Source organism: Nelumbo lutea, chromosome 6 (genome assembly GCF_056320005.1).
Source record: "Nelumbo lutea isolate HS-2025 chromosome 6, American lotus-T2T, whole genome shotgun sequence".
Lineage (NCBI taxonomy): Eukaryota > Viridiplantae > Streptophyta > Magnoliopsida > Proteales > Nelumbonaceae > Nelumbo > Nelumbo lutea.
This window is the reverse complement of record NC_142689.1, coordinates 23,308,075-23,332,563: the sequence shown is the minus strand read 5'-3', so window position 1 is coordinate 23,332,563 and position 24,489 is coordinate 23,308,075. Positions and strand designations below refer to the sequence as shown.

The following is a 24,489-nucleotide window of genomic DNA, read 5'->3' as shown; positions in this document are numbered from 1 at the left end:
TCCGATTGTAATATATCATCAATCATCATCTAGGTGATGTTAGATATTCTGGGGAACCGTGTTTGCATAGAAGATTAAGAAACAGAATCACCCAAGGAATTTTGGATGCGTAACACTGTATCATTCTGTTTGGTTGTTGCCCGAACAACAAACAAAGCATCTCCGTTCCCCGCTTTTGATGCTTGAGCTTTGTTCTTCTTTTCCTTCCATTTTCTTTCTCAAAACGTATCAAAATCTCCATTTGTGATCAATTGTCGTAATAAATTGTTCAATTTTATTTGAATTATGCATTAGGTTCATTTAAGAATCAGAGGAAGAGCAACGAGGAAGGGAGAAAGAGAGAGGTAATAGAGGAAGAGGACAGACAAATTTTCTGGCAATGGCAACGGATCAGGAGTTACCAGAGGGAACAGTGCAGAACATCTTGGACCAAGAGAGTCTTAAATGGGTCTTCGTTGGAGGGAAAGGTGGTGTGGGCAAGACGACCTGTAGTTCGATCCTCTCTATCCTTCTTTCTAGGGTTCGATCCTCTGTCTTGATCATCTCTACCGACCCGGCTCATAACCTCAGCGATGCGTTTCAGCAGAGATTCACCAAAACTCCCACCTTGGTCAATGGATTCACCAATCTCTACGCCATGGTATCTCTTCAAACCAAAGTTCTCTTCTTTTATTGCTTTTCTGAATTCAAGCTCTCTAGCTTTTACTTTTATTGATTTCATTCAAAATTTGGATATTTGATGTAATTGAGAAGAGTCCCCATTCGTGGTATCTCCTTTTTTTTTTATTTCCTTTTGTTGCATTTTCATTGCTGGTTATGTCATGCCGGTTGTGCTATTGTTTGGTTTTCTGCGAATGTGATTATAAATTTATACTTTCCATCAAGTATGTTTAGGCCCATGTGCTTTATTTTTCCATATTTTCTATTGTTTTCCAACAGAGAAGAATGAATTCTTTTTGCTTTTAAAATCTTAAAGAACGTCTCTCTATTTGGCTATATATTTTCTCGGAAGAGAGAGTAGAACGTTTCCCTTATGCATCTTCTCAGTTATTTTTAACTTCTCTTGGCAAGTTGACCTCCTCAGTGTTTTGAAGCATCTTTTTCATATTATATTGAACCAGAATATTGATTTATTCTTGGCAGGAGGTGGATCCCACCGTAGAGAATGAGGACTTGCCCAATGTGGAAGAGATGGATAGCTTTATCTCCGACTTAACAAATGCAATTCCTGGAATTGATGAGGCTATGAGCTTTGCTGAAATGCTGAAGTAAGTTTTTATGCCCAAGTCCATTGACCTATATTCCTTCTTATTTGAGATTTTGAGGCTATTTTCTTAGGCAACTGGTTGGAAAACTTATTGAGAATAGGAAAGACCTTTACATTGACCTATATTCCTTCTTATTTGAGATTTTGAGGCTATTTTCTTAGGCAACTGGTTGGAAAACTTATTGAGAATAGGAAAGACCTTTACTTGATTTTTGTTGACTTAACAAATGCATACAAAAGGATTCCTAGAAAGTTAGTATGGTGGATTCTGAGTATAAAAAGATATATATATTTTTTTCCCTACATAAACTCTGGGTTGGGGCAAGACATTAAATTGAGTGTGCTTTTTTTCTATGGCTGAAGGAGGGAGACAACAACTCCAATTCCTTTCATAGTTATGCTTCTGGGCGAAGGAGGAAAAACTTTTTCTCAAAATTGAATGTTGGGCAGATAGAAGTAGAAGATCAGAAGGAAATTGCTGATGTTATAGTGAACTTTTTCAAGGAGTTGTACTCGAAGAAGGAGCACAATAGGGCTGTCTTGAATCACTGGGATGGCCCTAAACTAACAGAGGAAAAGAAGTTTTGGTTAGAGAGGGCTTTTGATGAGGAAGAAGTGAAGAAAGTAGTATTTAATCTGGAAGGTGATAAAGCCCCTGGGCCAGATGGATTCCCAATTTTCTTCTATCAGATTTTCTGGGATACCTTAAAATCAGACCTTCTAGAGGTGTTTTCAGACTTCTATCAGTCAGCAGTTATGAATAAAGGAAACAACTCCACACTATAGTTCCTAAGAAAGAGGGCACTTTGGAAGTAAGGGACTTCAGACCAATTAGCTTGCTGGGGAGTTTATATAAAATAATAGCCAAAGTCCTGGCAACTAGGTTGAAGGAGGTGACTTGGGAGTTGGTTTCAAACAACCAACACGCATTTGTGTAAGGGAGGCAGATTATTGACAGTGTTTTAGTGGCTAATGAATGTGTAAAAGACTTCAATCAAAGAGGAAAATCAGGGATTTTATTGAATCTGGACCTGGAGAAGGCATTTGACAAAGTGAACCGGGAATGCTTATTGGAAATTCTGCACCTGAGAGGATTTGGGAGTAAGTGGGTCAGCTGGATAAAGGGCTGCATCAATTCTGCCCGGTTTTCAGTACTGATAAATGGAGAACCAGCTGGTTACTTCAAAGCTAGTAGAGGCTTAAGACAAGGCTGCCCTCTCTCCCCTTTACTTTTCACATTGGTAGTTGACATCTTCAGCTTCTTGATAGAGAAGGCGAAAGTTTTGATCCTTATAAAAGGCTTTGAATTTGGAAGGGAAAGACTTCAAGTGTCTCACCTAATGTATGCAGATGACATAATTTTGTTCTTGGAAGCTGAAAAGGAAAACATCTTTAATCTTAAACAAGTTTTAAAATGCTTTGAGCTGGTGACTGGGCTCCAAGTCAACTACTCAAAGAGAAGCATAGTAGGTTTAAATGTGGAAGATTCCCTCCTAGACAGGTTTAAAGAGCTGTTGGGGTGTAAAGTGGAAAGCCTTTCCATATCCTACATGGGAATGCCTCTAGGTGGGAACCCGAAGAACAAGAATTTTTGGGACCCGATTGTGGGGAAATGTGAGAAAAGATTAGCAACCTGGAAGAAAAACTATATTTCTAAGGGTGGTAGACTTATGTTAATCAAGGCCTCTCTATCCAATTTGCCACCTTACTTCCTTTCGGTCTTTCAAGCCCCCCAGAAAATAATAAACAAATTGGAGAAACTACAGTGTGACTTCTTATTGGATGGAGGAAGAGACAAAAGGAAACAAAGCCACTTAGTTTGCTGGATATGTATCTAAGCCAAAGAAGGCTGGTGGATTGGGTATAGGTCACATCAAGTAAAGGAATGTTGCCCTACTTGGAAGATGGTTATGGAGATATCCCCTTGAGCCTGAAACAACATGGACATCAATTATCAACAAGTATGGGAGGGATGCCAATGGTTGGGATAGCAAGGTTCACTTGACCCGAGTAAAAGCAACAAATCCTTGGAAAGGTATTTCCTTTACCTACTCTCTTTTCATTGCTTTTGTTAGATATCAGGTGGGAAATGGGAATAAAATTAAGTTATGGACTGATCTCTGGTGGGGAGAGTCTCCCCTTGCACTCTCTTACCCCAGAATTTTTTGCCTCTCCCAATCCCAAGATGCCCCAGTTTCCAACTGCCTAAGCTACTCTCCCTTAGGAAACAATTGGAACCTGAGAGAGGCAGAACTTGCAGGAATAATAAATCTTGTAAACTCTCTCAGTGAAGCCTACATCTCCCCTTCAACCCCCGACCTTTGGATTTGGAAACCCAACCCAAATGGCAAGTTCACTACCAACTCCTACTTCAAGGTTCTAGTTTCAGATGGCCAAGACACCACCTTCCCAGCCAAGAAGGTCCGAAATACTCATATACCTCCTAGAGTTTCCCTCTTCATTTGGGAGGCCTGCCTAAGGAAACTAAATACCTGTGATATGTTACAAAAGAAGCTCAGAGGCAGATGCATCTCCCCACATGTCTGCCCCCTCTGTCTCAACAATGGCGAGACAGTGGAGCACCTTTTCCTTCACTGCCCATTAACAAGGAAAATCTGGTGTTCCTTTCTCAGTCTAGTGGGACTCAACTGGGTATTCCCAAACCAAGTCACGGATCTTCTGCGACAATGGCACTGCAAAGGCCTTGGAAGTAGGGGCAAATTTATTGGAGCATGGTGACCCACTCAGTGTTATGGGGAGTCTGGGAACAAAGAAACAATAGAACCTTTGAAAACAAAGCCAGGAATACTGAGGATCTAATCTCTCACATTACATACCTTTGCAACAGCTGGGCCCTAAACTCTGAAGTCTTCAAAGGCACTGCATTAAATGACCTTCAGAGAAACCTGGAAGAAGTCCTCTACACTTCCCTTGGAGGAGAACCAGTTAACTCTAAGCTTTGATGGCAATGCTCAAGGGTCCACAGGTCAAGCAGGAGTTGGAGGAATAATCTGTGGGAATGGGGGAAACATCCTTTGGGTTTTCAGTGGTCCGACTGGGAGAGCTGATGCCACCAAGGCAGAGATCTTAACTGCCCTCACAGGTCTTTGTTTCGTCAAAATGTTAGGCCTTTCCTCCTTATCAATCGAGGGCGATTCAGCTAACATAATAAACTGGTTAAGGCAGAGGACTGGAGGCCCTTGGAGGCTTGCTCATCTGCTGGATGAAGCCAGAGATATTCTAAATACCCTGAATGCGAAGCTGGTTTGGATTCCTAGGGAATTAAACACCATAGCTGACAGTTTAGCAAAATCTGGTGCCCATAGAGCAAATATGTTTTCTGATGTTTCTCTACCTATGTAATTCTGTTTCTGCCTTTCAAGGCCTTGTACTTTGTTAACTTATCTCAGTTAACCTTAATATATTCTGTTAACCTTTCTTCAAAAAAAAGTGTGCTTTTTTTTCTAAGGGGAGATAGTAGTAGTTTGTGAAGATGGCAAGATCATTCTGAATTATCAAAAAAAAAAAGTTGGATGAGAAGGAAGTGCAAACAAGTAACAAAAAAGGGCTTGCTTTTTTCTAGGGGGTAGATGAGTATTCAATAAAAGTATTTATGGAACTAGAAGAAAGAGAGAGGATTTAGTATTCTGATAGTACTTGTGAGGATGAAGAATGTTTTCCCACTGAATCCTAAATGACCATGGGACAAGCCCTCAAAATCCTTGAGGATGAAGAACCAACACTTTAGAATCATATTTAGGAGGTCCTTGAATGAGAGAGTTTGGGTGGAAGGTTTAGAGTGGGCTGGAATACCTAATGATATCAAAGATTGGTTGGAAATAAGTTTTGAGTCAGAGGGAATTAAGGAGGCTATTTTCACTATGGAATATGGATAGGTTTAAACTTTAAAGCACCACGGATGGGTTCACAATGGCATTCTACCAAGACTGCTGGGATATATTGAAAAATGATCTGCAGGAAGTGTTCAATGAGTTTTTTGGGAGAGGTATTATAAACGCATGTATGAACTCAACTTTCATTGCTTTGGTGCCCAAGAAAGATGATACAGCCCATCCTCGTGAGTTCTGGCCAATGAGCTTGGTGACTAGCTTGTAAAAAATAATTTCCAAGGTTCTGTCCTTAAGGGTTAGGTTAGTCCGTCCTTTAATTATTTCTCCCAATTAAGGAGATTTTGTGACAAATAGGCAAATCACTGACCAAATTCTAATTGGTAATGTATGTGTGGAGGAAATGAAGAGATTAGGTAAGAAAGGAATAGTTTGCAAGTTGGACTTGGAGAAAGCTTATGTATGGTGGATTGGTCCTTCTTGTTGCATAGGGATGTGTCTTTATTGGGTAAGTTGCTGTGGAATTTTTTCTGAGAGAAGATAACCGATTTCGTTAATATCAAAAAATGGGAGGGATCTAAATAAGGGGATGTAAAAAACCTTGTCAGCAAAACAAAAACAAAAGATAAAGCCCACTAAAATGGCAATGTATGAGCACTATACAAAAAATCCATTCCCAGCCCAGATTTTGCTAGACTATCAGTCACTTGATTTAATTCTCTAGGAATCCATCTAAAGCTGCACTGTAAACAAGAGGCAAGCTCCCTGATTTCTAACAGCAGATGGGATAGCTTTCACGGATCTAGAGTCTATCATCCTGAAGCCCAATTTATAACATTCCTCGAATCTCCTTCCACTGCAATGAAACAGAGCTGATGTGATATGGCGATTCTGAGGCCTTCCAGGAGGGCCCTAGCTCTGCTTCAGAAGCATCAGCAGCCTAGGAAGGGCCACTATTAGGCCCAATTCAATTCTCCATTTACTCCTTGAATGAGAATATTCTCACAATCTTGTCTTGGGGTGTTTGGGTAACCCAGGCTCCTCAGGTATTGGGAGGGGGGGTCATTAGGGATGAAGAGGGGAACATAATTGCTTTATACCTGGGCCCTGTGGAGCAAGGTGATGTGGCAAGATCAGAGTTTTTGGCTGCAGTGTTTGGGGTTGAGAAGGCAAAAGAACTGGGTATTAGTAGGCTGATTATTGAGGGAGACTCTATAACTGTGTTTAAGTGGCTGGTTAAAGGGGAGGGGGTGGCATGGCATTTGAGGAATGATTTCAGAAAATACAAATGGTTGTCACAGGACATGTTAAGTGAAATGGGTGAGGAGGCCTGCTAATAGCTTGGCAGATAGCTTAGCCAAGCAAGGGGTACATAGAACGCATATGTTTTGGGCTCAAATGTAGTACTTAGCTGGGACAGCTTCTATAGCTGGTTTATTTCACAACTTCTTGTTGTAATCATGCTTTTCTTATAATTAATGAAATCTCTTCTGTGTTGCTGATAAAAAAATCTTGTCTTGGGGTGATTTTAAGGAAAGGCTGAGGGTGAAAAGTAGAGGTTGACAGTAGGGCAGGCCAATTCCTTTGTATATCATTTCGATTGATACCCTCAAAAACTTTACTGTTCACCATCCAGCTGCTAATGTTAGCCAGGATGTGATCTCAAAGAGTCTCAAGGAGGAGTAGCTCTCCTCAAATAATCTCCTATTTCTTTCCTCCCAGATATTCCACATGACGGGCATGAGTAATTGCTTTCCAGAAGTAGCTTCCTCTCTTGCCTGAAATTGTCTTTAGCCCTTGCCAAGAGTTGATAAGCTCCATAACAGAATTAGGGGGAGTCCAGCTGAGCTTGCCCCTAGCTAAGGAATCGGGAAAGAACTGCCAAAAACTTCTGGCCACAGTACAGTTGATAAAAAAGTGTCTAATAGATTCCCCATCATTATAGCACATCAGATAAATAGAAGGAGAAATATAGCAATGTCCTTGAAACTTCTTTTGGAGGTTGTCACAAGCATTCAGCTTTGAGCAAGAGGTAGTGAAGAGGGGGGGTAAGTTGGTGGTTAGGTGCTGAAAGAAGGAAGAGGTAGTGAAGGAGCCATTGTGGGGTTAAAGACCATATAAGCTTGTCCTCAGTGGAGTGAGAGATGAACACTTCTCAGAGTGAAGAGAGTAAGGTGGTGATTTCAAATAGTTTTGAGTCTCTCAGCTCTCTATGAAAATTGAGATTAAAGGAAAGGCGCTCTAGACCTCTTATCAAGGTTGCAGAAATGAGAGCTTGTTTATCACGCACTAGCCTAAAAGAGAGGGGAAGGCTTCACAGAAGGGATTATTTCCCAGCAAAGGTCTGTCCAGGATTTAATAGTGTTTCCTTTTCCTACTTTCAGTCTAATAAGGGGAGGAAGGAAGCAAAGGAATGAAGAAGTGGTGGTAAGCATTCATGGGTTTGAGGCTAATGGTTGGGATGCTGGTATACATGCTAGGGCTACTTGGTGCCTCTCTTTGGAAGGCTATCCATGCTATTCTTCTGTTGTTCTTGCCTCAGGTGTGACCTTTGTTCTGGAACTGATATAAATTTTGGGAATAAGTCTGGGTGGGGGACCTTTCTCTAAAAGACAAATTTCACTCTGTGTTTGCCCTCTCAAGATTTAGCTTTGATTGGGATTTGGGCTTGAGAAGGAGTGTAAGGGGTTCAGAGTTAAATGATGTGTTGGAGTTGGTTCAGGTCCTTGAAGGGGTCATTTTGGATCCTTCCAGCTTAGATAGTCATATTTGGACCCTTTCCTCAGGTGTTTTCTCTTGTGCTTCCTTCTTTAAGGCTCTAATCCAACCCCCCCTTCATCCCTAGAGCTTGGATGTATCCTTTCCTTCCTTTCCTGTTAAGTAGGTTTGGTGTAAACCTATTCCTCCAAGGTTAGGTGGCTTCTGTTGGGAGGTCTTCCTTGAAAGAATAAATACTTGTTAGCTATTCCAAATTAAAAGACCAAATTGGAGCTTATCCTCACATTGGTGTGTTCTATGTAAGCCTAATGGAGAAACTTGCTTTCACTTACTAATATCCTGTCCCTATGTCAAATCTATTTGGAAGTGGCTTTTGTCTTTGTTTGTGTGTAGGTGAACTCCCCCACCTAATGTTCATAGCCTGTTTACCTCTACTTTCTTTAGGTGGTCTAAGAAAAGAGGAAGAGTGTTGTGGAGATGTGTAAGAGCTGCAGTGAGTTGGACCATTTGGGAAGAAAGAAATTCCAAATTTTTATCAGAAAAGGAAAGAAGCAAAGATGGAATTATTGAGACCATTCTGATTAGAGTGGTTCACTGGGTGAAGACTTTGGAGCATTTTGCTGACTTCTCTTCAGTTGACATTATGAATAACTGGAAGGAAGTGGCTAATTCAGATTGTCATAAGACTGATACAGACCTCTTTGAACTCCACAACATAATGATTTTTCAAGTTAAATGTTGATGGGAGTAACATAGGTAACCCAGGCCCTTCTGGTATAGGTGGTGTGTTTAAGAATAAGGATGGAAGGGTTATTGGGTTATTCTCAGGCCCAACTGGTGTGGGAGATTCCCTAAGGGCTGAAATTCTGGCTGTTATGGAATGTGCGCAAAAGGCAAAGAATATGAATGTGAGCAAGCTGATTATAGAAGGGGGTTCAAAATTGGTAATAGATTGGTTGAAAAAGGGAGGAAATGGTTTCTGGATATTCAATAGTGAGAGGAAGAAATTCAAGTGGCTGAGGAAAAAAAACATGGAAGTAGAGCTAAGTTGGGTTAAAAAGACTGCTAAGGCTTTTGCTGATGTTCTAGCAAAACAAGGGGTGGGAAGAAATCAAATGTTTCGGGCACGACTGTAATCTGTTCCTGTTTATAATTGTGGTGTGGAGAGGTAAGAAAGGTTACCCCCCCTCTGTTGTTTAATTTTCTCCTCGTTTATGTATTTCTGGTATTGATAAAAAAAAAAGGGGATAAAGAGCTTAGAACAGTTTTAAGGGTGTCAAGAATGAGTTGGCCCCATCCAAGAGCCTCTTATATATTAAAGAAAATAAAAGATATGACAATTACAAAAGTGCCCTTACAGGGCTGAAAGAAAAAAAGAACAAGAAAAGAGTAATGCACATAGTACAACAGGGACTATACTAATAAAATACATCAAGTCTCTTCACAAATACACCAACAGCCTTTCAGTCTTTCCTTTGACAGGTTAAATCCTGGCTCTCCTCATTTTCCAGCTTTACAAAAAATGTATATGGTTAATGAGTTAGATCAATGCTCTTCATACATGGTTATGACTATTGGAAAAATAGGAATTAACAGAAATCTCTCCATTGAATTCTGAAATGATTGTAAGGTAAGCCTCAAAACTCCTTAAGGATCAAGACCCAACACATCAACAGCCTTATGTTTTGATCTTTCTTTTTATGGGATCAACCTTGACTCCCTTCCCTCTGAAGATTCTGGCATTCCTCTCCCTCCATATACTCTAGCCCAGTTCAGACAGCAATAGAGCAATAAAATTCATATAGCTGATCCCTGACCCTGAGCAGTGAAACCTCTAGCTTTCCAAGAGGAGATTAGCATTGAGACATAGGCATTACCTAATATCATCTAAAGGGGATAGCACATTGAAAGTGTAAGGGCTGTGAATAAACAGGTTTTAAACTGATTTCTCTTTTGACTGACAGGGTCTGCATCTATATTCAATATCTCTCCCCCTTTGATATCAAATGATTGATCACTAGAATTTTTTTCAAAATGGCAGTCCACATAAAGAAGCAGAAATTTGAGGGTTAAAAGTTAAAACCTTAGGCTGGCATGCATGAGAACATGAGTTTAAGTCTGAGGGTGGCCACTTTGTGCCAAAAAAAAAAAAAAAGAAGAGAGAGGGGAAAGAATAAGAAAGAAAGAAAATTTTGCTAAAGGTTAGGACTGGATCCAATCTACCCCTCCTAAGACCCCAGATAGCTGGGACCAACATTGGGTAATTAATTTATTATAAAAAATATATTTTATATATTATATTATATATGAATTTATATATATATAAAATAAATTCAGTATGTATATTTACATTAATTTATTATATATGAAAGTTGAAAAGTAATTAACTTTTTAACTTTTATGTATTTTAAAAAATTAAAGTGGTGTCAGATTAAATCTGAATTCCATCCAAGTCCATTAGGATTCGAATCTTCAAACCCGATCGGTTTCGGATGCAATTTTTCAATAATCAGATTAGATTTGGATTTTTCCGAATCCGATCCAAATCCAATTCAATAACAACCCTAATTCTCATACCTTATGTCTCAACCCTAGCAGCCGAGACTAATTGCTCCATAACTTAGGTTGTATGAGAATGTCAGCCTTGTCGGGATAGGCCACCTAAGTCTATCTATTCATTGGTTGAGAACATTTGACTATATATTGACTATGGTGTCTTAGATCATAATCCTAAAAATGTAGTAAAGAGCAATTCACAGAAACTCAACATGACACATGAAACAAATTGAACTTTTATTCATGATAAAAGTCAACAACTTCTATTGGATCTGAGGGCATACGCTGTCTATCATGTCTCTTCAATCATATTAACATATGATCTTTATGCTGGTTAGCATGCATTCCATTTGCTGATATTAAGGTTTTCATATTGGGATAGTTTGTCTTATAAATCTTGATGTAATCCCTCTTTATTAATAAAATGCAATCATTTATAAAAAGAAAAGATATTAAGGTTTTCATATTGTTTTGTTTCTTACAGATTAGTTCAAACAATGGATTACTCTGTTATCGTGTTTGATACAGCTCCAACTGGTCATACACTACGGCTGTTGCAATTCCCCTCAACATTAGAGAAGGGGCTTGCAAAAATGATGTCGTTGAAGAATAAGTTTGGTGGCGTACTGAGTCAGGTAGTTCTTTAAATCTTACAAGGGTATAATTTCAAACTAATGTTTTAGCTAACTGTGAAATACAAGTTTCAAATTTGCTGGGCTTAGTGTATTTCCCTATGTTTTTACTCTTTATTTTTGGTATTACAAAACACACATTACAAGGGAACTCATGGGGTGGGGACAGAGCAGGGTGCATGTAAGGTCCAGTGACCTTACTACAGAAGTGTGGTGTTTCTCTAAGAAGTTGGTCCCTGGTTACTCCATTTCTTGCAAGGGCATCAGCTAAAATCATTGCTGAATGAGGTATCCATCAATAATTAGTTCAATTTGGACACCAAAGATACAACTTCTCTAATCATCTGTTGGAGTACACAAAGACCCTTATTCTTCTCCATCCAGCTGAGCACCACTCTGCAGTTCCCTTCCACAATCAGATTTTACCATCCCAAAGGCTAAGCTATTTCCAAGCCTTGAAGAAGTGCATGAATCTCATCTCTCAAAGAATTTCCAACCCCAATTGATCCTGTGAAGCTCAGGATAATGTCTCCAAGGTGATTTCTAACTGCACCCCCTATTCTTGAGGGCCCCAGGTTGACAAGGCTGCACTCATCACAATTAAATTTTCATCTCTCTATTTCCACAGCTGTTCAAATGGTGGATATCTCTTTATTAATAATAAAGAATTTCATCATTACTGATAAAAATAATTATTTATGGATTTAAGTCAATCTTGATGCAAGGGTCTGGACCAGCCTTCTCAATGTCCTCAACATCAACTGGGGTTTTCCCAAAACAACTCTGGAAACTCTTGAGAGTTGGCACCTGGGCAGGCTGAGTTGTAAAGGCAAATTGGTCCGGCATCTGATCCTGGGAGTGATTTTTTTGACTGTTTTACGAGAATTTTTTAGAATACTTGCTCCCAAACTGATGAAACTTTATAAGGAATATCATAGCAAAGATCATGTCCTGGAATTTGATACACATATTTTCAGCACTCATCCTTTGTATCTATTTTAGACCAGGAATCTTTTGAGTTTTTTAGCTTTTTACTGTATGTAATACTGAAAAAATTAATGGTTGTACAGATTCTCTCTGTATAGGGGTGGAGTCTCTACCCTCCTCTTGTTTTTGATATCAATCATAGTTGTCAAGGTGACGCCTAGGCAATGCTTAGGCAACAAGGTGCCCTTTGAGGCTCACCTCACCTAATTGCCAAGAAATTTTGTACATTGTGTTATAAAACTTTTATATTCTTGATTTTTTTAGATTATAATTATAAAATAGACATTATTAAACTAAAATATTCAGTTTGTGTGTTCATATATTAATTTATTTTTATTAGGGTTTAATCACCACAACATTGCTAAATGCTGTATTGAACCCTCTAAGACTTCAAAACCTAGACCAATAAGTAAGAAAGAACTTGAAATTTTGTCTAATCAATACTTCTTCCACATTTTCTTTTCTTCTTTTCCTATAACAAAAGTAGGGGTTCAACCCCTATATTTTTTTTGGATTTTCTTTTCTTTTTTCTTTTTCTTCTCATGAATATGTTGATTTTCTAATACTTTAACATGAAATTTCTTTTGAAAATTATAGATAATTATTAAGGATATATCATAATGGAACCTAGGGAACTACCATAGGATATATGTTTTTTACTTTAAAAAAATCCATCGCCTAGGCAACAAGGTGCCCCCCTATCACCTATAGCCTTGCCTTGGCGCCTTGAAAACTATGATATCAATACAGTTAGACTTTACCTTCTTTAAAAAATAGTCTTGATTTAAATTTCTATGTATCTGAATATCATCAAATGACCCATCTGGATGCTTTTAGATTGTTGTGTTTCTTTACCATCTACAGAGATTGATGCCTTGATGGTAAGACAGATTTCTGAACCTTGGTTTTTAGCACTTGCATTTTCTTACTCATTTTGTTACTGAGTAACTGGTTGTCCCTTAATATTCAGTTGGAAACTAGCATTATTGTATTAGATCATACAGTTCCTCTTGCTTCAACCATATGTTGAAACAAAATGGAGCTGGCTTTCTTCTTACTCATCAATGGTGCAACAATAAGGAGTGCGGTCTAAGGGAGGGCTTGCAGCAATAGTGATAGCTCTCTGCCTTTGTAAAGCTTTTTGGAGAGGGCTTTTATTGTCTTATTTGTTGATATGTATATCCCCTAATGTACATTTTTCTATCCTTTATTAAAATACAGTTACTTTCTTCCCCAAAACAAGGAGTGTGATCTGAGGGAGTTCTTATAAGGGCTTCTTGAGAAATCTTGCGAAATGAATCTATTTTATAGTAAAAACTGTATTCCCGTCTGTTGACATTTTTTTGGTAATCAATAAAAAAGAAAATTTATTAAAATTAAAAAAAAAAGTACATCTGGAAGTGATGAGGTATCACTGGAATACAACACTACAAAGAGAAGCATAAAAGGGGAAAAAACATAACTACAAGGTGTTCCAAAATCCTTTGAACTCTGGGAGAATCGTAATCCAATCTATGATTCGTTTTCCACATAGAAGTGCCATATGTTCCCTTGATCGAGTTTTCCCATATAAAATTCTTCTATTCCTTTCTATCCAAAGTTCCCAGCGGACTGCAGAAGGAATACAACTCCGAGTGATTTTTTGCCTTGACATTTCCAGCTATCTTAGGCCATTTAGAGAATTTCCTCCACTGAATTGGGAGACCACCACCCACTTTGAATAGCCTGAAGAAAAAGCTCCAAATGAACTTGGAGAAAAGGCACTGAACCTGCAAATGAAAAAAAATCCTCCTCAGCATTCTCACAAGGGTAACATCTGCTAGCTAAGTTGAAACCTCTGTCTTGAAGTGAGGTTGGATTTTCTTTGCTGTTTGTGGAACTGAAAATTTCTTCGTACAATTGTAAGTCCAACTTTAAGCGCATAGACATGCAAACCACCACAGATCCGGTTGAATCCATCCTGAACTGAAACTGAATCGGTTCGGTCCAAATCCAATTACCAATCTTGGTTACAAAGCAGCAATTCAGCACAAGTCATAAAATATTGTGAGCTCAGAATGGTGGCTGACAGCTGGCCACCCTTGCTGACGCAGCCTAGTTACAGGAAGATTCCAGAAACTTCATGTATATAATTAATTCATTTGTACATAAAAGGGAGAACTCAAGGTTCAAAATTTTGTCATGTATCGGGCTACTGGCCCGTATCGGCTGATACGTATTGTATTGGTGGGTCACTGATACGCAAATAGAGGGAGTTTCAGGGGGTGCCAGGCCTTTTACTGACCCCCCTGAACATGTTTGGAAAAAAACTGGAAAAATATAAAAGCGTGTTATTTTATTTTATTTTTTTGAGAAGATAAGGTAAAAAGTTTATTGATAAAAAAGACAAAGTTACGACTCCTTCCTAGAGCCCCACATCTTGTAAGAGGGCAAATTACAGACTCCAAATAGCCTGAGTACAAAGCAGCTGAAATACATTCTGAGATTTAAACTCAGGAGAGACAGACAACCAGGAAACAAGTTTAGACACAGCAGTCTGAATTAAGTCCTCCAGTCTTCTCACTTTGTTGCAGAAAATCCTATTGTTTCTTTCAGTCCATAAGGTAACCAAAACAGCCACAGGGATGGTTCTCCAGATCAGATTACCCTTCCTCTTCAGGCCAGGTAGTTTCCAGCAGCATAAAAGATCTTTGATAGAGCCAGGCATGACCCAACAGACCCCAGCCGCCTTGAGAAAGTGCTCCCAAACTCTTACCGAGGTCAAGCAGTGAATGCCCAGGTGATCAGCTGTCTCTGGCAAGAGCCCACTTATTAAGGGTCATCACCCAAACCAGAAAATTATGTTTAGATGGGCTGACAGTGTTCCACACCTGCTTACTTGGGAAATCAGAAGTGTTTGATCTACTCATTTTTGAACCCAAGGATTTAACAGTAAAAACTCCATCTCCACCTCCATTCATCATCCAGGTTAACCGAAATAGCTTGCCTCTGTAACAGTTGCAGATGATCTAACAGCAGATCCATCTCTCATCAAAAAGGTTTCATCTGAAGAGGGGGCACCAAGAGATTGATTCCCCAACCACCTCATAAGAATCGGCAACTGAGACTTCAGGGCTGTGGGCACATTGAAAAAGTAGAGGATAAGCTTCAGCCAGGGGAATGTCTAAACACCAGGAGTCCTTCCAAAACAACCTATCTCCCTTACCAATCTTTGAGAGCTAGGCCTTGAGAGAAAACCGGAAAGTATTTCATAATTCCTTTCCAAAGAGAGCACCCCCAGCTCTAAAAAGTATCCAGGGATTTCCAATTACCCCAGTCCACCCCATATTTAGATGCAATTAAGGTCCTCCACCAGGCAGTCCTCTCCACACCAAACCTCCAAAGCCATTTGCTGAGAAGAGAAGAATTAAAAACCTTCAATTTCCTTATTCCCAAATCTCCATCCTCCATAGGGAGGCAAACCTGGTCCCAGTTAACAAGGTGGGGTTTTCTTTCTTCCTCCTAGCCTCTCCACAGAAAATTCCTCTGAAGGGACTCCAACTTCCTTTCTATTTTAGAAGGGATGGGAAAGAGAGATAAGAAATAAAAGCATGTTAATAAAAAGTCCAATATGCCCAATTCAGTGTATCGGACTGTATCGATACTTTGAACATTGGGGGGTCTCTTGTTCTCTCTCTCAGATTCTCTCTCATAGACTCTCACTCTTGTGACTTTCTCTCTCTCCTTCCCCTCCAAAGGAAATCAGGGGAATTATGATGGCCTGATCCCTCTCTAGAGGGTATGTAATGTAGCCCCTCCGAGGGTCTGGCCCCTTCCATCTTCCCAAACCAACTTCGGCTATCGTTCTTCAGATCTTTGGAGCTGACCGTCAATTCCAAGTCCATGGGCAAAGGCAAACACCACTAATTCCCACCTCTGCATGAAATCAACAGAACACTTCATGCTTGGAGTTATTCTTGATCTCCCACTTTTCTCATAGGAATATCTTATTGTGTTGAAATCATCTCCATTGCACCACAAGTTGGCCATGTCTGCTTGATACCATCCAAATCTGTCCACGTCTGCCCCCTGAGAGCATCATTATCAGGACCATAAATTGAAGAGATCATAAAAGTGAAATTGTCAGGTACATACTGAATAATAGGGAAATGGTAAAAGTTAAAAGACCAAGATCCTTATCATGAATTGGACTTTGTGAGTCCCAAATGATGATCATTCCCGTTCAGTATTGACTGATGACAGGAAAATCCAAGCACTGGCCCTAGTACCTGTATGTTCATGTTAATTTGAAGATCAGTGGGCTGCATCATTGTTTCTTGGAACATCAATATGTTCAGGTCCTCCAGGACTCACTTCTTCAAGGCACTTGTCACTACACTTCTCCTATCTGACTCCAAACTTATGGTGTTATCATCCATGATATGACTTTAAGTTTGTTCTTTTTTCCTGCAATTGTCATGCCTCCCACTCCATCCTTTCAGATACTTAATTGGCATGTTGCCAGTATTCTCATTTAAGCCCCATGCTAGCCCAAAGATCCTTTGCTTGTTTCCTACCTTTTCATTCTTTTTCCATTAATGCCCTCTGTTTAATAGCAACTAGGAGAGCCTTTGTTTCCTCCTCCAGGCCCTTGAAAGAAACTTCCAAAAACTCTAAAGTTTCAAGAGGACCCACATAGGGACCTCAGTCTCTCTATCAAGAGTAGCCCTTGGTTGCTAAACCGTAGTGGCAAGATTGATTTTACTGTTGCTTCCATGCAGTTTACCCGCCTCTTTGTTTTTATCACTGCTAAAGGGGTAATTTCCTCTATTGCTTCCTCATCTAGTATTTCTAGTGTCATTCTATACAATCACCAGTTCCCAGCCTCCCTGAATTTGTACCACCTCACCATGCCCTTTCTGCTGTGTTGTCAATGCTTGACTTCCATCCCTATCACCATTGGTCCCGATATGAGCATCAACAGTCCCTTATATCTTTTCAGTCCCATTAACATCCTCTTTGGACAATTCCTGTTTTTGTTTCCTTGCCTGTTCCTTTGAACATGAGCCTTTGCCAATGTCATGGTATCCTTCTTGGGCATGTGCTCTACAATGTTGAAGATGAGGAATGAGTCTTCTCGGCCCACTACCATCTCTTTACCTTTATCTGGGTAAGACTGGTTGAGCAGCTTTTTAGGTTGTCTTGGTTCTTTTATTAGAACTGGTTCGCTTGGTCTTGGTCTATCCAATTCGTGTTTTATTCTTGCTGATTAAAACTCAAAGGTAAGAAACTCTCAACACTTCATTTTTGGCTCTAGATGAGCCTCTTGTTTATTGTAACATGTGTTTTTTTTTTTCTTTCTTCTTTCTTTTTGCTTATTTTACACTTCAAAGCTTTGTATGTGCCCTTGTGTCTGAGTAGGCCAGTGGTAGATGGGATTCAATGGGAGAGAATTCCTCTAAATGTAAGTTCAAGAAATGGAGGAACCTTTCCAATAGAGGAGATAAAGAGCATCGTAATGGGGATGAGTGGGGATAAGATGCCAGGCCTTGATGGTTTCACCATGGCTTTCTATCCTAAGTGTTGGGAGATGATAAAAGATGATTTAAAGAAAGTCTTGATGAGTTGTCCAACAGTGTTACTCCAATATTCTGCTACTGTATTGGGCTAGATCTGGAAGAGTTTTGATCTCTTCTTTGGACTGTAACTGGTTACAGTTACCATATCTGGACAAGGCTGCAGTGTTTGTTCTCCTTGGTGGTGCTGTTTGCCTTTATAATATTTGTCCCCATCCAGAAAAATCTTGGAAGTTATAATATTTGTTCCCACAGGTTTCTGGAAGAAGTGTTTGGTCCTGCCTGGAAGGTGTTTGCTAAAATTCCTCCTTGAAGTTCAGGTTGACTTCTTGGTGATTTACTCTGGTTGTAGGGTAAGTCTTGGAAGTGTTTTTCTACTGCTACTTCTCTTTTACTTGTTTAATCTAGTACTGAGATGGCCTTGGAGACGACTGATCTCCTACCTATCAAGTTTGATGGTACCAACTATGCATTATGGAAGTTTCACTCCCAATTTCATGTTGAAGGCAAGGGATTATGGGGTTATTTAGATGTGTCTGTTTCTAAACCTGATGAATCTGATAAGAAGGCCTTTCAGCATTGGAAAAAAGGATAATGCCAAGATTGCATCTTGGATTCTTGGGTCGATTGAGGTGGATTTTGTTATTCCTATGCATGGGTATCGGATTGCATATGAAATGTTTCAATATCTTGAGAAAGTTTATCAACAATCAAATCTCTCTAGGCAATGCGAAATTGAAACTAATATTTTTTCCTATCATCAAGGGGAGAAAAAGATTCAGGAGTATTAATGTATTATGCAGGGTTTGTTAATTTTTGGACTGAATATGAGTTGGTACATTTGGGTGAGGACCCTTTGGATTGTGTGTAAAGTTTATGAAGAAACACTTTGACAAAAGAAAAGTAATGCATTTTCTTATGTATCTTAGACCAGAATATGAAGTTGCGAGGTCTAATATCCTTAGTAGAGGTACCACACCAGATCTGGATACTACTCTCGGTGAACTTCTGAGGGAGGAAACAAGGCTGGTTAAACATTCTATGCTTGATGGGAGGAAGGAACCCAACTTTGATGCTGTTTTTCTTGCTTCTATACCTAAAAGCAAGAAAGACTTCTCCCGTGTTCAGTTTTACGAGTGTAAGGAGTTTGGGCATGTTATTTCGCACTGTAAGGAGGAGGAGAGTTGTATGGGTGTATCTAAGCCACAGCCCACACCCAGAAACTGATGTTTTATTTATATAAAATACATAAAAGGACAAATCTGTCCTCAAGATGGCATTCTATCATGAATGTTTGGAGATAATGAAAGATGATTTGAAGAAATTTTTTATGAGTTCCACAGAAGGGAAAAAGTGCAAAAGGTTATGAATGCAACTTCTGTGTCACACATTCCAAAATGTGTGAATGCTGCTTGCACTAATGATTTTAGATCCATAAGTCTAACCAATCTTTATGAAATAATTGCCAAGGTACTTTTTGTTTGGAAGAGGGTGCCATTAGAAGCAGTTCGAATAAGTTAAAAACAGATTCAAAAGGGTGTGTCTAAAGTCTATATATATATATATATATATATATATATATATATATATATATATATATATATATATATAATGATTAAAAAAAGGTGTGAAAGGGCAATAGTGTCTCGCACAAACACATACAAACAAAGAGCTGTACAAGTATGTTACAATATATTGCAGTGTACAATACAACAGTGCTCCCAAGGAAATAAAAAGGTAAATCAGCTCCAATCCTTTATGTCTCTATACTCCCCCTCAAACTGATGCCATTATGTAAGCATCAATTTGTCAACTAGGAAGGTATGTCTTGCGTGTATCATGGCTTTTGTAAAGAGATCTGCTAGCTGTAACCCTGAAGAGACATAACGGAAAGAAGTTTAACCAGCAAGAAACTGATCTCTAATGTAGTGGCTATAAGCTTCAATATGCTTGGTGCACTCATGGAACACTGGATTAGTAGCAATCTTTATTGCATTCATATTATCTGCAAATAGGGGAACCAGGAATGAGTGGTTAACTCCCAAGTCCATAAGAAGAGCTTTGAGCCAAATGATTTTCACTACAAACAAACAACATAGCACAACATTCAGCCTTGGAGATACTTTGTTGCTTCTTGCACTTCCAGGAGATTAAGAATCACCAAAGAAAATACACCAACTAGTGGTAGAACACCTGGTATCAGGACACCCTACCCAATTAACATCGGCATAAGCCGAAAGTTGAGCTGAGGTTGAAGAAGGAAACAACAAACCATATGATAAAGTGCCATGAATGTAGCGAATAATCTGCAATACTGCTGATAAATGAGGCTATGGAGGTGATAAGACAAACTGACTGATAAATTGGAAAGCATAAGAGATGTCAGGCCATGTCATAGTAAGATATATTAAGCTGCTCGCAAGCTGTTTGTATAGAGAGGCATCAAGCAATAAAGGTCCATCTTCCTTGCATAATTTTAATTTGAGTTCAAGTGGAGTGTCAACCTCCTTGGAATCAATTAAATTAACAAGCTTGACAAGTGGCATACTTATGTTGAATTGTTGACTAACAAAATAGCCATGAGAATGATGTGAGACTTCAAGTCCTAGGAAATAAGTTAACTTATCAAGATCTTTCATCCAAATGTTTGGACTAAGGTGATGCTTAAAAGAGTGAATACCATCTTGATCATCACCATTGATGATAATGTCATTAACATACAAAAGAAATATAATAATGCCTTGAGGTTATCCAAGAGTGAATAGAGAGTAAGTTGAGGAGCTCCGGGTGAATCCTGCTTCAAGAATGACACTATGAAACCTCTCAAACCAAGCTTGAGGAGCTTTTTTAAGGCCATGTGAAAACTTCTTAAAATTGCATACTAAGTGGGGATCAGAGGGATAACCAAGAGGTGTTTTTTTTGAAGAACAAAGAAAGTTAATTGAAATAAAATGAAAAAGTACAGAAAGAGGTGATAAGATATCACCAAAAACATCTTAGCAACCCCTTCAAACCCACAAAAGCCTAAGATGACCAGAGCTAACACCCGTGAAAAGCCCATCAAAACCTAGAGAAAGATCACAATAACAAGCCCGATACAAGTCCCAATACGACTAAGGTAACCACCCGACACAACCATAGTTACAAGCCTTTCCTGAGGCACACCTCAGTCTTCATCTGTAAGCGCACCATCTCGGGTTGAGTAATCCTCATCCCAAACCTTGCTCCCCTGAGTATAAGCATTGTTTTTCTCTTTTTCTTCTCTCAAATTTCTCTAAGGCCTTCCTGGAAAATTTCTTGCCACCCCAGAAAAACAGGCCCGAGCTTTTCCCAACCATAACCTCTCTATCGACTAATTTTTGTAAAGTCACATCTCTTGGTTTATCCTTTTGTATCCCAGAAAGTAGAATTAATTGCAACCAATGATAATATTATTGATGTGATAATTGACAGATGTCATTTACTTGTGCAGATGAGTCGTATTTTTGGTGTTGATGATAGATTTTATGAGGATGCAATCCTTGGAAAGATTGAAGGCATGAAAAAAGTGATTGAACAAGTAAATAGGCAATTTAAGGACCCGGTAAGATGCAATTCTCCATCCCCCTACCCTCAAAGGAAACAATTCACATTCAATTAGTGCAATACTTCTGTTTATCATTTTTTAATAACAGTAGATTACCTGTCAAAAGCTAAAAAAAATGAGAGCAAGTAGCTCTTGAAGTTTATTCATCAGCTAATTAAAATACCATGTTCAGTGAATTGCTTATTCCATGCAAGATTCTATCCAATGCAATTATTTTTATTATTAAGTGTGTGCAGTTCTGCAAATGGAAATTCCGGCAGTGGTTTCTCTTTATTTTATCACCCTAAAGGTGTCTGTCTCTGGTGACAATAAGTTCTTGGTTTAACATTACAGGATTGTCCAAACTTTAACAGGTTTCAGACTGTAAACCTGGCTGCTGTTTGGATGCATTCCTGTGTGAATTGTTCTTAAGCTTTTTAGCTGAAGTTTACTGAATATGGAAAAAAATGGCGTGGAAAAGGTTTCTGAAACAGCTCCCATCTTGAAGTGATTGGATTTGTTTTTCAGTGGAACAATCATTTTGAAATTGAGCTTTATCAGTTTAAAGCTTAAGCATCTTAATTGATGTTTAACTTTTGAAGCTAAACTCATAAACTGGAAGTTTCTTAGGCTCCATCACATCTATGGTTAAATGTATCACTCTTCAAGAGTTGTTAATATTTGTAAAATCTCAAAAATTAATTCATATTACAATCCAACAGCTTTCATTATGTCTATCATTGTACCTATATGATTTACCTGTCTTCATTTTGGTAATTAATCCATATCTTTATGATGCTTTTAAAAATCTTTCTTGGTCTGACCATAATTGTTTTCTGTGTCTAGGACATGACAACTTTTGTCTGTGTTTGCATCCCAGAGTTCCTCTCTCTTTATGAAACAGAGAGGTTGGTGCAAGAACTAACAAAGTTTGAGATTGACACGCATAATATCATCATTAACCAAGTACTTTTTGATGAAGAAGGTGCATTTTCCATCATCTTCCAAATCCACACATGGGCGGCCTAATGTGCAGTATCCATCTTTTGTATCTTTTCTCACCTCCATTAACCTGTTAATGAACTTTTCTTTCATTTTTCCTTTCTTTAGCTGTTGAATCCAAGTTGTTAAAAGCTCGTATGAGAATGCAGCAAAAATACCTTGATCAGTTCTACATGTTGTATGATGATTTCCACATCACTAAGTTGTCGTTGCTTCCTCAAGAGGTGCACCCAAGTTCTATAGAAAATCCTCTCTGCTCCTTGGTTTCCACCCTGGATTGACAACTTGTGTTTTCCAGGTATGTGGCGTTGAAGCTCTGAAATCATTTTCTCGCAACTTTTTAACCCCTTATCAGCCATCCATCAAGAAAGGCACAGTAGAAGAACTGGAGCAAAGAGTGTCCATACTACAGGAACAGCTGAAAGATGCTGAGGAAGAGCTAGGTAGATTGAGAGAAGGAAAGTAAAGGTTTGATACCACGTAGTGGCTAGAATTCTAAGGTCTAAGTGAACTTGGAGAAGAAAAGCAAGAGGTCTGGTCCTACTTCAACTACCCAATTACCAATACTGCCTTTGGCTATTTATTTTCCTGCATTTTATATATCTCTTGTTTGCAGACCAGTAGTTTGCTCTGCTTGCATCTGGCTGCTAATTGAAGTCATATTTTTTCTTCTGCTCTCCGGTCTAAGTTATCTCCTTCATGTCATCGGATTTTTGTTTTGGAATTGGAAGCAGAAGTGACTATAAATTAAATTTGAGTTTGTTTTAATATCACTCGGAGGATTTATTGTTGGAATTCATGCATTATATTCATCAACAATATGTGCTTTCTGAATCTTTGTGATATTTACGAGGTAAACGTGTAGTCTGTAGTCATAACACATAATACAGATGTAGGAGATGTTATTGGAGGGATTCATCAATACCTCAATATATTATTATTAAATTTTAAAATGTGAAGGGAAAATATGTTCAGAAGGCTGAGTTTGAGAAAAGTACAAATACAACTACGTACAGTGCAAATACAAGGTTTAGAAATACAAAATACAAGGTTTTGCACTGTACGTATTTGTGTTTGTACTCTTCCCAAACTGAGCCGAAGTAACATTACAAACAACAAATTAAATATGTTGTCTGTGTTCCTGCAGCCTATTTTATTGAAACAGATTGGCAAAAAAAAGATGGGATTTGAAACGAGTATATTCACAGGAATTTATTAGCCCTTGTTGGTGAGAAATATGGAAATGCATGCTAAAATGGTTTGTGCATGTGCATGGAAGACCACGTTTTGCGCCAATAAGCTAGGGATAGGCCAAAAAAGGATGCTTGGTGGAGATGGAGAGGTAGTGAGAAATGGTTTGAGGGCTCCCAATGTAACAATAGTTCATATATGTATACACTAAGTTTGTGCCTTCACATTTAGTTGTCATGCAAACTTGAGTCTTATAATCATCCACACACTTGTGCCTCTGGATTTTAGTTGAGTCATACAAAGCTTGACAAAGACCAGTGGCTGACTAATGGCGGGCTCATGAGCTGCATTGCTGCTGTTGCTCATCGATCTGGCGATCCGAAGCCAGATGACTGAACCTTAGGATGCAACTTGGGTGGGCTCAACCTGAACCCAGATTTATCCACCCCACAATTTTTATATGGGCTGGGCTTGGATTTTCAGTCTTTGGGATAAGTCTGATCTATGCATCTATAGATATATTTGTAAGTACGCATATATGCATACTTTTTTTGGCAAACCATACGTGTAATATATATACAGATACATAGACATATACATCTATATCAAATTTTAGTGTGGGCTGATTGATCAATCTGAGCCCAAGGCCCTAAGCCACTCAAGCATATGAAATGCAGGCTGAGCCCATATTTGACAGTCTGGGCTTCACCTCAGACTTAGGCCTTAGGTCCAACTTTTAAGGCTGTGCTCAAGTTGAATTTAAACCCAATCCAATCCACCAGACTTGTGCCCCTACTCGATCCCAGAATTGTTCATCTAACCTTTTCAGGCTTGATGCCTGTGTATCCACGCCAGATTTCCAGCAGCTACCATGCCCTAGTTGCAGCAATATCTTCAATGGAATTGATGGTATTTGCTTTTGTGGCTGCATTCTTTTTCTTTTATATATATATATCTTGTGAAGGGCTACACAAGGGGATAGCCCATCCCCAACCCATAACCCCCAACGCAGGTGCAGGGGGGATTCCATTCCAACCAGTTGGAAATCTTACCAGCCAGCTGATTGGCACTTTGTTTTGTGGTGGCATTCTCATGATTGATTACATATGCGCAATTAAAAGGGGAGGAGGGCCGACTTACATTAATCTGGTACATTGCATTCGGCGTG

At 39.0% G+C, this 24,489-nt stretch overlaps 1 protein-coding gene across 1 annotated transcript; it reads left to right on the top strand.

Moving 5' to 3' along the window:
- On the top strand, positions 1-22,903 carry LOC148847941 (P-loop containing nucleoside triphosphate hydrolases superfamily protein). The gene is made up of 7 exons (XM_088950564.1): positions 1-640; positions 1,144-1,268; positions 10,874-11,024; positions 21,036-21,146; positions 21,975-22,113; positions 22,239-22,354; positions 22,429-22,903. The coding sequence occupies exons 1-7, from the start codon at positions 380-382 to the stop codon at positions 22,594-22,596; spliced, it is 1,071 nt and encodes a 356-aa protein (XP_088806690.1). The 5' UTR covers positions 1-379; the 3' UTR covers positions 22,597-22,903.
- The last annotated feature ends 1,586 nt before the right edge of the window (positions 22,904-24,489 follow it).